At 44.3% G+C, this 12,765-nt stretch overlaps 1 protein-coding gene across 4 annotated transcripts in view; it reads right to left on the minus strand.

Annotated features, from left to right (window-relative positions):
* Positions 1–384: 384 nt before the first annotated feature.
* The window catches only part of KLHL8 (kelch like family member 8), a 65,094-nt gene continuing 52,713 nt past the window's right edge, over positions 385–12,765 (minus strand). For 3 of the 4 annotated variants that reach the window (XM_085899785.1, XM_085899782.1, XM_085899783.1), the window contains 3 exons: positions 11,186–11,345; positions 4,762–4,963; positions 385–910 (listed from right to left, as the gene is read on the minus strand). In XM_085899785.1, the coding sequence (XP_085755911.1) occupies positions 787–910; positions 4,762–4,963; positions 11,186–11,345 (486 nt within the window). In that variant the 3' untranslated portion in view covers positions 385–786. The remainder of the gene's footprint in view (positions 911–4,761; positions 4,964–11,185; positions 11,346–12,765) is intronic. The other variant, XM_085899784.1, reaches the window with a different exon arrangement.

Below are 12,765 nucleotides of genomic sequence, written 5' to 3' on the forward strand. Positions count from 1 at the left end.
CTTTTAACCCAACAGTGAAATATGATTTTCTCCTCACATGAGAAATAAAGATGGGGGAGGGGTAGAACGGTCAACCATCTGCTTTTAAAGTTGCAGAAAATACATATTTGGCCTATTCTTTAAATTCCCACGCTATCTTTTACAAAACATTGAATTCAAACGAGTGTTGAAGTCATAAAGGAGGAATGCAATGGCGCTCGTGTATCGGTGCATCGTCGTGTCCCTCGGCTGCGTTCGACGATGGGACATTTGGGACAAAAGTGGTTAAACTTCCGGCTCGAGCCAAAATATTCGTATCAGAACAATTATTTATTGTTCTTTTTTTTTTAATGCATCAATTCGATTAAAAAAAAAATAAAAAAAATAAAAACAAGAAGAAACGTCTAAATCCATAACTCGATCATGTTACACTTTCACTTCATGAAAATGTCCAAAATCGCAATAAATCGAGTCGGTTAGTAAGAAGTTGTGAAAATTTACAATCACGTCGTTCCGAGCAATAAATATAATGTTTATAGTTTTTCACATGTTTACAACATATATTCTCAACATTTCCAACAAAGCAAAAATAAAACTCTCTATTCAACAAGAAACTGCTGACTGCAAAGATGCAGCACCCAATGATCACCCCCCCCCAAGGTTGTGAATAACACAAATGATGGAGTGGAGCTTGCAGCAGAAGGCAATGGGAACAGGTTGGGGATGTGAGTGGGGGGGGGGGGTGTGTGAGCGGTGAGCGGTGAGTGAGTCACATGTATTCGAGCACACCACCACCTGTTGAACGTATCACATGCATTCGACCACACCGCCACTGGCAGGGCTCAGCTCATGGATCTTGTCGACGGAGCAGCAGCACAGCGTGAGCCCAGCTCCAGCTCGACATTCGGCGATCGTTCCCAACGGCTCCCATCTGCACACGGGACAGAAGAAAAACGTCAAAACTTGCTAAAGAAACGATCGGAAGATACAGTGGCCTGCAAAATGATTCACCCCCCCTTCCCCCCCCACACACACAAAGTTGACATTTTTATGCCACCTGAGCTTATTTTATGATCCCTTCAAATTAAACTGAATATAATTATAGTCTTCACAAACGACTCCAAAGTGATGAAGATGGAGATAAAATGTAAACAAGTTCGATTAACAGAAAAAAAAAAAAAAATCTGATGATTCTCAGTTACATAAGTATTCAAACCCTTTGCCTGATAAACCCTAAATCACTTCAGGAGTAAATGATTTGTTTGAAAAGTTACAAAATAAGTGTAATATGTTTCACCTGCATGTAATCAGTGGTTTAACTGAAAAATACGGGCAATATCCCTGGGCACTCACCTGGCAGCAGCTCGATAAGGTAATGAGGGAACCACTGGTAAACATGAATAACCCACAAAATGTGTTAACGGAGAAGAAAGGAAATACCTATTTTGGGGGTCAACCCCTTCCCCCACTCCCCCACACACCCCAAATTTTCTGACGTCATGAACAAACTTTGGTACATACCGGGTGATGAAGGTTCTGGTCATGCCTGGTGTTGGCTTAATGGCTAGATTGGTGGGCTTGGGATCCTCGGGTCCCGAGTTCAAATCCCGCCTGGCTGTTGAATTAATACCAGGTGGGGTTGACTCAGCCTGTCGTCCTTCCGAGGTCGGCAAAATGAGTTCCAGCATGCTGGTGTACTGTGTCGGAGCGGCAACCCGTACAGGATTGTGCCCAATAGCCCAGGAGACTGCTACGGCAGCACCAACGGTCTGCACAGAGTATGGTCCCATTGGATGGATGGAAGATTCTGGTCAAGTTTCATAAAAATGGTAAGTGTAGTTTCAGACAAGTTACAAGTATTTATGGACGGACGGACTGACGACGGACCCATAAGCTCCCGGGAACTACGTTCAAGCGAGGTAAAGACCAGAACGCAAGTGCCATTGTGTGGAGATGCAAGTCAAAATGTGTGGAGCGTGATGAAGCGCTCACACCCGATCTTCAACAGACGTGAGTCCCACACATGTACAGACATTTTGAATTACATCTCCACCTGATGGTAATTGCCTTCTGGTTTTTTTTTGGCTTGCATTGGCGTGAACAATCGTCTGGGTGGCAGACAGGCTTTTGTTCTTTGCGGATTATGTAGTTTTACGATGCAAGACATAATCTGCAGCTGATGCTCTCCATTACAGCCAGAGAGTGCTCATGGCATTCAAACAACTTTGGTCATCATTGGTTAGATATTGATACGGTACTCCATTCTGACGAAGGCAAACAACCTTTTGGTATTTAACCAATGATGACCTCAAATCTGTCTTTTGACACGAGTGGCTGGGCCGATGTGTGTTGTACGTGTACGTATGCGTGTGTGTGTGTGTGTGTACATGTGTTTGTGTATGTGTCTAATGGGGGGGGGGGGGGTGTTGAAATAGGATAAAGCTCCAGGGATCTGTGACATCCATGCTGAACTTCTCAAGGCTGATGGAAATGCTGTACTCGTGTCGTTGCACGCAGTTCTGTGCTCTACCTGGAACACAGGCATCATCACAACTGACTGGAAGAGGGGCCTTGTCATCCCTCTCTGGAAAGGGAAGGGTGATCGCCAAGACTGCAACAACTACCGAGATGTGACGCTGCTCTCAGTGCTGGGCAAGGTCTTTGCTCGGAGAATTCTTGATAGGGTTCGCCACCATCTGCTTGAGCACCAGCGTCCAGAGCAGTCAGGCTTTACACCAAAGAGGTCAACGATTGACCGTATCCTTGCTCTTCGGGTCCTCACCGAACGCAGATGAAAGTTTCGGCAGGGGCTGCTTGCAGCCTTTGTTGAGCTCTGTAAAACGTTCAAATCAGTGAATTGGGATGCCCTCTGGAAGATTATTGGTCTTCGTGGTGTGCCACCAAAACCGATCAATCTGATGTCTGAACTATACTCCAGTACTGAGAGTGCTGTGAGATGTGGTGATACCATCTCTGACTTATTTGCAGTTGTTACTGGAGTTCGTCAGGGGTGTGTACTGATCCCCACACTTTTCAGCGCTTGTGTGGACTGGATTCTGGGGAGGGTGTCAGAGAGATCAAGCTGTGGGGCATCGTTTGGGAATGTCAAGATCTCTGACCTTGATTTCGATTGAAGAGAGTATTGAGTATCGAAGGTGGTTCCACATGTGGGAAAATAGAGGAATAAATGAGTGGAGGTGAGCAGTGATTCTGGATTTAGGCCATTTCATTAGGAGGGGGATTACCGGTGGAACACGAGTGTCCTGATTAAACCGATAACTGCCGATCTTTAAACTACATCTGCCAATCTTTTGCCCAATTCATTGAAGTATCCAAACTTTCCTCAATTATGATCACTCCCCCTCCCTGCTACTTGCTTTACCTCCAAGCTTTATGTCATCTGAAAATTTAGAAAGCCAATTCCTCATCCCACTGTCAAAATTATATTGATGCAACTAATTAATAATAATGGTCTCACTACCAATCCCTGAGGTACCCCGTTACTTACATCCTCCCAATCACAGCAACTCTTTGCTTCCTATCACTAATCCAGTTAACTACCCAACCAGCCAATCCACAAGCCCCTCACTTTACATAACAACTTCCGACGTGGTACCTTATCAAATGCCTTCTGAAAAGGCTGAACGTCCTCTGCACTTGCTTCATCAAACTCAGAAACTGCTTCATAGAACTCCAATTTATTAAACAAGATCTCCCTTTGGTGATACATGCTGACTACCTTTAATTAGTCTGAACTTGTATTTAAATGGTTCCACATATGATCCATAATTAAACATCTAACATCTTCCCCACAACACACGCGGAGGTTCAAAGTACATGGAACACTCGCTAAAAGCACTGAAAAACATCATGCATTTCGGTGTTTCCCCTCGTTTCCTGTTCACTCATTCCCTTAATGTCGGTTCCACTATCAGTTATATCTTGCTCTACCATGAGCCTCACTCCTGCAGAGAGAAAAATATATAAATAAAAGTATAATCAGCCTCAACAAACGAGAGTTCATAGAACACGTTACCCCGCTCACTGTTCAAGTCAATACTTCAACTTAAATAAAATAACTTCAAAGATCGTATGAAAAACAAATTCCAGAAGTTTAGCGCAACCAAAGCAGTCTGACACACCACCTTATTTAACATGTGCATCGCCCAAGTACTGCTAAACGGAAGGGTTTTGGAAATGACAAAAAGGTGAGTTGTGTTCTGCAGCGTTCAAATATATAATTAAATTTAAATGAAATAAAGATTGTAAAAGTCGAATAAAAATTAATTAATCACTTCCGAGTCATACCACCATTGGCGCAGTGGCTGTTACATCACATTATATAACCCGTTACATTAGTCATTCGTTCCTGTTGTTTGTGTCCTTTATGAAGTAGTTATTCGTTCCTGTTGTTTGTGTCCTTTATGAAGTCCTAACAAACAGTTCGTTTCCTGTTTGCAATGATTTATCATCGCACTCCTCTGCACATGTGCGATCGGGTCGAAGTCGGAGCCAAAGTACCGTTAAACTACGGATTTGTTTTCTGATTTATGTTGGAAATATAACATTCAATTTAAATAAGTTGTTCCTCGATCATAAACCGACGTTTATGGATGGATGGACATGAACCAATTGTTTAATCCCGGTTTTCACTTTGTGTGTGCGTGTGTGTGTGTGCGGGGGTATTAAAGGGTGTTCGGATGGCCACGTTAACTAGGGATAAGTAGAGGAGAGAAAATGAGTGCTCAAGATTAAGAGTGCGATTGCCCTGTCGGTTCTTTCCTGTTTGCTCTTGGTTCGAAGGCCTCAGCCGTTTGAAGATAGCTCCTGCCATTGTGACCACCAACAGCCACGATGCGACCCATGAGGCTGGCCACTGCAACGCCTCCCCGAGGAATACTCAACGCTTCAACGTCCATCCACTCATTGCTGCGTGCGTCGTACCGCTCCACCGAGTTAAGTGGAAAGTGATCATCAAAGCCACCTTTGGGGTAAAATCAGGAGTGAAAAGGAAAAAAAAATAAATAAAAGATCAATTCTGACCTAAATAAATAAGTAACGAGTCGGGTTAAGGAGACAAGAAAAAGTATTCAACATTACCAATTTCAATTCATCATTTTGTTACAACTCATCACAAATCGAGCAATTCCACCCCCAACTTTGTTTAATGAGTCCTGAGTTTATTGTTCTCAATTCTACTTGTTCAACCATTCTCTGGTGTGTGTGCGTGTCCATTTGTAGGTTCCAGGAGGTGGAACGGATTCTAAGTATCTACCTCCTCTTCTGTAAGGGATCACAGTTCATGGACCAAGCTGTTCAACTTTATTGTTCTCAGAGTTTAGTTCCGAGGGCTCTTTTCAGGATCGTCACCGAACCCCGGACGGCTTCCAACTGTAGTTCGTTTGTGATATTCCCAGGGATGGTTTTTTTAAATCTCAGTGAAGTTCATCTTTATTATTCCTGTTCCTCCCATTATCACGGGTGGTGTAATTTCGACTCTCTTCATCTTCCAAGATCTCTTGATCTAATTTTTGAGGTCCTGGTATTTGGTGATTTTCTTGATTTCTGCATCATTCAAGCCAAAAATCACTGGGTGCCGATATCGCTTCCCCGAGGAATACTCAACGCTTCAACGTCCATCCACCAATTGCTGCGTGCATCGTACCGCTTGACTGAGTTAAGTGGAAAATAATCATCAAAGCCACCTTTGGGGTAAAATAAGGAGTGAAAAGGAAAAATAAATAAATGAAAGATCAATTCGACCAAAATAAATGCTGTCTTTTCATTTTTGTTCCCGAGAACGATATCTGGTCACAAAACTTTGTTTTCTAAGTTCACACTAGATGGAGATCATCACAATGTACGTGAGCATGACGGACGTGTGTGTGCGTTTACACATTTGTAAGGAGGTGGGGGGGGGGGGTAGTAGTTAGACTAAGGGGCTAGACATCATGTATACTAATTCACATTTAGTTTTTGAACTTCTGATCTTGCATTAACTGTTTGGGGTAAGGAGTCAATGTCCATGTAAAAATTTTCCCAGCCAATGAGACAGGAGCTGTGCAGGTAAAGAAGGCTCGGTTAAGGAGTTTCCCCTCTTGTTCTCTTCCATAAAGGCATCACCTTCGGTGAAGTATGATCTTTCTCGTTAGTTTTAAATTGGTGGAGTCGATAGAGCTGGGTACAATTGGTTAGTTGGCTAAAATTATTTTCTCAATAGAAGTTTCAAACAACCTTAATGAACAACGCCGTAAGTATGTAAAATTATTTTTGTTAAACACAAGGACCCTGATACATACAGGTAGTAGACAAAAGACAAAATACAGTAGAAGCACCTGGGTAAATTAGGGACACCAAGCAACGGCTTCCACACAGGTGTGGCCCATGTGTTAATTAAGCAAATAATACCCCAGAATGCTTCGTGTCATCTATAAAAATGCTGCACAGGCCTGGTTTCCTGCAATTATGGCTGGCATGGCTGCAAGAAGAGACCCCCCCACCCCCAACGCCTCCGTCCACAGAGCACGTGTGGTCGCCCAATGGTTTGATGAGCACGACACTGATGGTATCCGTATGTCATGGCCTTCAGTCACCAGGTCTGAACCCAATCGAGGATTTATAGGATATTCTGGAATGACGCCAGAGACACCGTTTTCCACCTCCAAACAGGTGTGAGTTGATCGACTTTCTCATGGAAGAACGGTGCCGCATCCCTCCTGCAGAATTCCAGACGATGGTGGACTCCATGCCATGGCACGTACAGGACATAATGGCTGCACATGGTAACGCCCAATCAAGTGACGTTTTTTTTTTTTTTTTTGTTCGCTACCTGTATATATTGTGATGGTTCTGCAAAACCGTCGCTCCCCACAGCAATGGCACACAATATATAGCGGTTCCCAAGATAGTTATTTCATGAGTATTCACATTAGATAACCCTTCCCGAGTGTGCAATGGGTTTTTTGGGTCACGTGCATCGTGTGGGCTTTAGGTAGGTTTTTATTCTCAGTCTTCACTTATTTTGCTTTGCTGCACACACGAGTTTTGTTCACGCAAGCATGCAGTTCATAACACGTAGCAGTCACTCGATCAGCACGCCAATTCCCATTCAAATTGTGCGCCATCACACAGTGGACATTATACCCTCAGTCTTCACCATACTCAAACCCCAACGCCACAACGCTAGATTTCATACACCAACGGGACTCCTTCAGCATAATCACCACAACAACTCAAACTTACTTACATTTTCCATTGACACCACAACCAGGACAACCACCACCACCACACCAGTGCTCACCACTACGCTGAGGTTGCCATCCATCAACCACGGTCATCATCAATAACCGCCACCACCTTTTGGGACCGACTGGGAATAGGGTACTGCAGGACGCCTTTGCCGACGCTTGGGTCTGGACGTACGGACCTCTAACTTGGGGTAAGAGTGTGCGTGAGGCACCCATCGATGTCGTGTGGGTATCCATACACCTCCACTCAATTATGGCCTCCATTGCATGGTCGGTGCACATTCATGGCCGAAGCTCATGTCCAAATACCCCGCCCCATGATAATCACAGAGCTCAGCCACGTGGAAGAGCTAAAGGCGAGTAAAGCCATTTCTCGCACGAGTGGGCTCAGCACCGTGGTAATCGTCTTCATGCCAATGGGGGCACTGTTAAACATTGACCACTCTGCCCGATCTGCTTCCAAACTCTGCCCATGCCAGGGGATTATAAAAGCGCCATGTGTTCTGCATAGAAGGGCTGCTGTGGTTCGTTCTTGTTCTTCTGCGCATTCTGGTTCGTTCCTGGTTGGCAGACAATGGAGCCTGAAGTGAGTGAGCAGAACCGAGTCCACAAATGAGAGGAGTGAGCGGAACAACGTCCACAAACGAGCGGAGCGACAGGACCACGCTCTAGGCCGAGCAAAGTTATTAGGGCAATAGCAAGAACACTCAGACATCCTCACACTTCACGATTAAACTATCTCCTCACACGTTATTTTCTTTGTTTCCGACTCGTCTAATGTGGACGCAATAAAAGGGGCATCAGTGATGGTCTCGGCCCACTGACCCGCATCGCTTACATTTTCCCCTCTGCACTTCACCTGCCAATCACCATGCAAATCACCACACCTCCTCAGACTACTACGCCAGAATAGCTGTGCCCCGTGTCTTTTTGTATAACTGTACTTTCTTTTGCCTCACCTCACCAAACCTTGCTTTCCCTGGAGCATGTATTTTCTTTTATAGTAAAACCACTGCTTGTGCCACATACCTTTCCTCACCCTTTCTGTAAATAAACTGATTTCTTGCATCATAAATGTACCCAGTTCGTCGAGTCTTTTCCTCCATTGATCCACCATAATCCGCATGTGGCATTAGCCGGGAAGTTCTACCCCAGGTGATTCGCTCTTGTTAGCCAGTGTACACTTGCTGTATCACTCGGCAGTAATCTGAGTACATGTTGAGGGCACGAAACCCGCTTGATGCAGTCGTCCAAAGGTAAGGTAACCACATGAAGTCGTGACACCCTGCCATGATTGGCAGTACCAATCGGCGTTTATGGTTGCTTAACAACCCGTAGAGCCACGGAGTTATCCGTGGCTGGAGGGCTTCAGAACCGGGTGCTCGGGAAGAACTTGAGTGCTTCCCCTCGTGGCGAACCTCGAACCCCAGACCGCAACGCACGCACGCACGCACACACATAACCCTGAGCTCTTTGGACTTTAGGCTCCCTCACCCTGCGCTACCTGGAGAAAAATCCAGCTGTTCAGGCAAATGGAGGTATGAATAGCAGCTGGTAAAACGTCTGCTTGGGTTCATAGGGTTAAATACTGGTTCTAACGTCAGACGACTGAAGAGTCATCAACCATGGTTTCACTCTTATTGGAGCTCGTCAGGACGACCCACTACTAAATTGTTTATCTGTTCCCATGAAACTTTGTAAACTTAAATTCTGTAAGTACCTCCTCGATTGATAAAGCAAGAAAGCACAGTTCATATCCCCTAACAGTCAAAACTGCACAATGAGAAGTAATGCCCATCTGTCAGATGAGAACATTACCTCTTCTTTACTGCCTCACCAACCAGGAGGTGAGGCTGCGGTCGGGCACAATAGTAAACCAAAATATGCCCTTCCAACCCAATAGATGAATCACGGTAGTTAAAAGTCATGAGCGCGTGCGCACAGCTTCGCTTCCTGCACAGATGGCTTCAGCGCCACATAGTCAGTCTGTTTTAAAGACCGGTGCTAAAGTCACAACCAGAGGATTGTGGAATCATCGACCATGGTTTCGCTGGTTGGTGAGGCAGTAAAGGAGAGGTAATATTCTCATGTGGCAAACAGGCATTACTTCTCACAGTTCGTGCAGTTGTCGACCACATATATCAATCATTGTGCGACTCCAAAATCAGTGCTGAGAGCGGCAGAACCGCATCCAATACCGCCCTTGCTTCACGGTCCCGGGAGCAATAAGCCCCGCCTGCCACATGGAAACATTATCTCTTGCCTCACCACACACAAGCTGGAGTCATTATCGAATGCGGTCGGGAGCAATGTGGAAGTAAAGCTGTTCTCCGACCTAAGTCGAACGCTGTGACGTCACCGTCATGATGTATGGTTATGTCTGCAGCTCCTAGAAGAGCTTGGACATTGACATCTCGATCAGCACTGTGAGCAAAAGGTTGATTGCAGCAGATCTCCATCACAGAAACCACTGCTGAGACCACAGAATATGGCGAAAAGACTGAGATGTGCAAGGCAACATTGAGATTGGGCAACACTGTGCAGTGGGTTCCACTGCGATAAAGTTATGATATGACCATGCATTTTGGTCCTGCGGTCTGGGGCGAGTGTTGGTGTGACCATGCACTTTGACCTTTTGGTTGAAGTGCATGTGTATACTAGTTTGACAAACTTTGTTGGACTGTGTACTTTGGCCTTATGACTGACGTACATGTCCTTCGCTTCGTTATGCTTGCTTGCTTTTGTTTTTAAACCTTTTTTTCTAGCAAAGGCTGCATCATATGGTTGCACATACCAGAGATGCTAGCTTTTGGTCAAGAGAAGGAAGGATTTCCCTCGTGACTGTGTTCTTTTGTTTTTTTTTTTGTCCTATGATTGGTTGTTTGTCTTGGTCTTTTTTCTTTTAAAGTTTGAGTCTGTTGTCCCAACCAGCAATACTTTTGGCAAAAACATTGCTCGGGGTTCTGCATTTTAAGGCATTTGCCTGGTGTTGGCTTAATAGTTAGGGTGGTGGGCTTGCGTTCCTAGGATCCTGAGTTCAAATCCCACTCTGCTGTTGAATTAATACCAGGTGGGGTTGACTTTACCTGTCATCCTTCCGAAATCGGCAAAATGAGTGCCAACTTGCTGGTATCCTGTGTCGGAGTGGCGACCCGCCCAGGATTGTGCCCAATAGATAGACCGTTTAGGCAGCACCAACGCTCCCGCACAGAGTATGGTCCCAATAGCCGGATTGATTTTAAGGCCAAAGGCTGCAGCCTGATCTTTCAAACACTTTTAATGTGTCTTTACAGACTGTTGATATCATCAGTTGCAGAGTATCCCGTTGAGGCGCTGCGGAAGGTACGCATAATGGAGGAGCACTCTCTTGCAGTACAAACTCACAAAATTTGGAAAATTTAGAAATTGGCCCTTTGTCTCAAGAGTTGCAATGATATTGCATGACAGGTTGCTCATGAGGATCTTCCAGTACAATTGTTCATTCTGGAGGAACCTGGCAACTTCAACCCAGTGTCCTCGTCGGGAGGAAACTGTTTGGCATGTCCTTTGGGAACGCCGTCACCAGGAGTATCTGATCACTTGCTGCCGGCTTCATTAAGATGCGACAAGACAAGATGTCTGTTTTTTGAGACTGTGGGAGTGGGGGCAAGCCTGGAAAATTGCCACTGTCAAAAGGACTGTCCAGTGATGAGCCAAAACCAGAGCAATGCTAAATGGTAACTGGACAGACCCTAAACAGATACAGTATGGGCTACGCCTTTCCTTCAGGTGTACAAGCTCAGTGACAAGGCATGGGACTGCAGGTGACAGAGGATCGGGTGTGCCGTAAATCCCTCCCCGAGTGGTAACTACTACTTGAAGTACTCTGAAGTTTACCTTATTAAAAGGCACTGTATAATAAATCGATTTCATGATTGTTGCACTTCCAGCATCGGAAATTCAACATTCTAAACCCTTACCAATAGCGTAAAGGCAGCCATTAAGCACGGTGACGCCAGCTCCGGCACGATTCTTTTTCATCTCTCTCACAAAGGTCCACTTGTCCAGTAGCGGATCATACTGCTCCACACTGCTCAGGGTTTTCTGCCCATCATTTCCACCCACTGCATAGATGTGTGACTGTGAAGCATTACAGGATAATAGTGAGAGGCACAAACAAAGGCATTTTTGTTCACACCTAGATCGACAGTAATCTATAAATCACTCATTCCTGAGTGTTGAAAAGTCACACGCACGCAGCATTGCACAGCATTGAAAGAGGGTTTATAAATGTTGCAATTAAAATACATTTGCCAAAGTATTACCTCCATCACCGAAGGTGGACTGAGGTTATGTTTTCGTCCCTGTCTGTCTTTGAACATGTTATCTCAAAATGTTTTCGACAGATCCTGATGAAACTTGGTGGGTAAGTTGGGTGTATGATGATTATGATGAATTGATTCAATTTTGGTGAAGATCTGGATCCGAGAACTTAAGTGATTCCTCACCATTGAGAGATGGGGCTAAAAAATGATATTTCGCATGATATTTCAAAAATGTATTTTGCCCGATATGTTCCCGTGGATCAAGCATTGCATGGCGGAGGTATGCGCTCTACCGAGTACCCTTGTAGTTGTCATGTTTTTAATCTATTAAAAACGTGGCTTATTGTATGAAAGGGTTCACCTAGAGTCCGAGACAGATGCCCTGGTGAGGCTCTACATTGTTAAACGCTCTATCTTGTTTTTCAGTTTCAAAAATATTAATGGTATAGATAAAGATATAGTAAAGGACATTTTGGATACTGACTGTGCATGTTCGTCTTCCCCTATTTTATGTGGTCCTTGTGGACATGTAGTTTCTGGGGATTTGAATATAATTAGTAACAGTGAACTTAGGTATCTGATGAAAATGGGAGCTAAATATAGGGAACCAGTAACTCAACCTTGGAGCTGCATTAGGTCTTCAATTGTGGATTCTGTCTCTAATTTTATTAACAAAATGTGCACCAAGTTTAAGTTATCTGCAAACAGTTTCAATGCATGGTTCAACAGAGTTGTGGAAGTCCTGGATAATAGGATCAAGTTTGGTCGTAGTCAGGACTTGCTTTCACTGTGTTGGTCGAAACCAGTGTTGAACAAGCCGAGTGTTCGTAAAGACATTCGGGATCTCAATGAGAACTACGTAATAGCTCCAGCGGATAAGGCTGCTAATAATATTGTTGTGGTTTGTAAAAAGTTATATGTAGAGGTTTTATTAAGAGAGTTAGGCAATAGGAATTGATCCGGTTACTTTCACTAGGAGAGGAAATAGGACAAATGTTCGTCACAAGTCACTCCAAGGTATTATCTCTGAGCATCAATAAGTTATCGTTAATAATTTTGGAATTAAATGTAAAGTGTTCCACCAAACAGTTAGTTATCGGTTATCGTTAACTTAGGTTTACAAGTTGTTGGGGAACAGTTCAGAAAATATTGTTGAGCAATTGAGAAGAATTCTGGTATTAACACTTTCTGGGGTATTAATTCTTCTTAAGAGTTCTTAGATAGGATTAGATGTC

The sequence above is a fragment of the Eptatretus burgeri genome, chromosome 10 (genome assembly GCF_056783735.1).
Source record: "Eptatretus burgeri isolate ZD-2024b chromosome 10, Ebu_testis_v1, whole genome shotgun sequence".
In the NCBI taxonomy this organism is placed as follows: domain Eukaryota; kingdom Metazoa; phylum Chordata; class Myxini; order Myxiniformes; family Myxinidae; genus Eptatretus; species Eptatretus burgeri.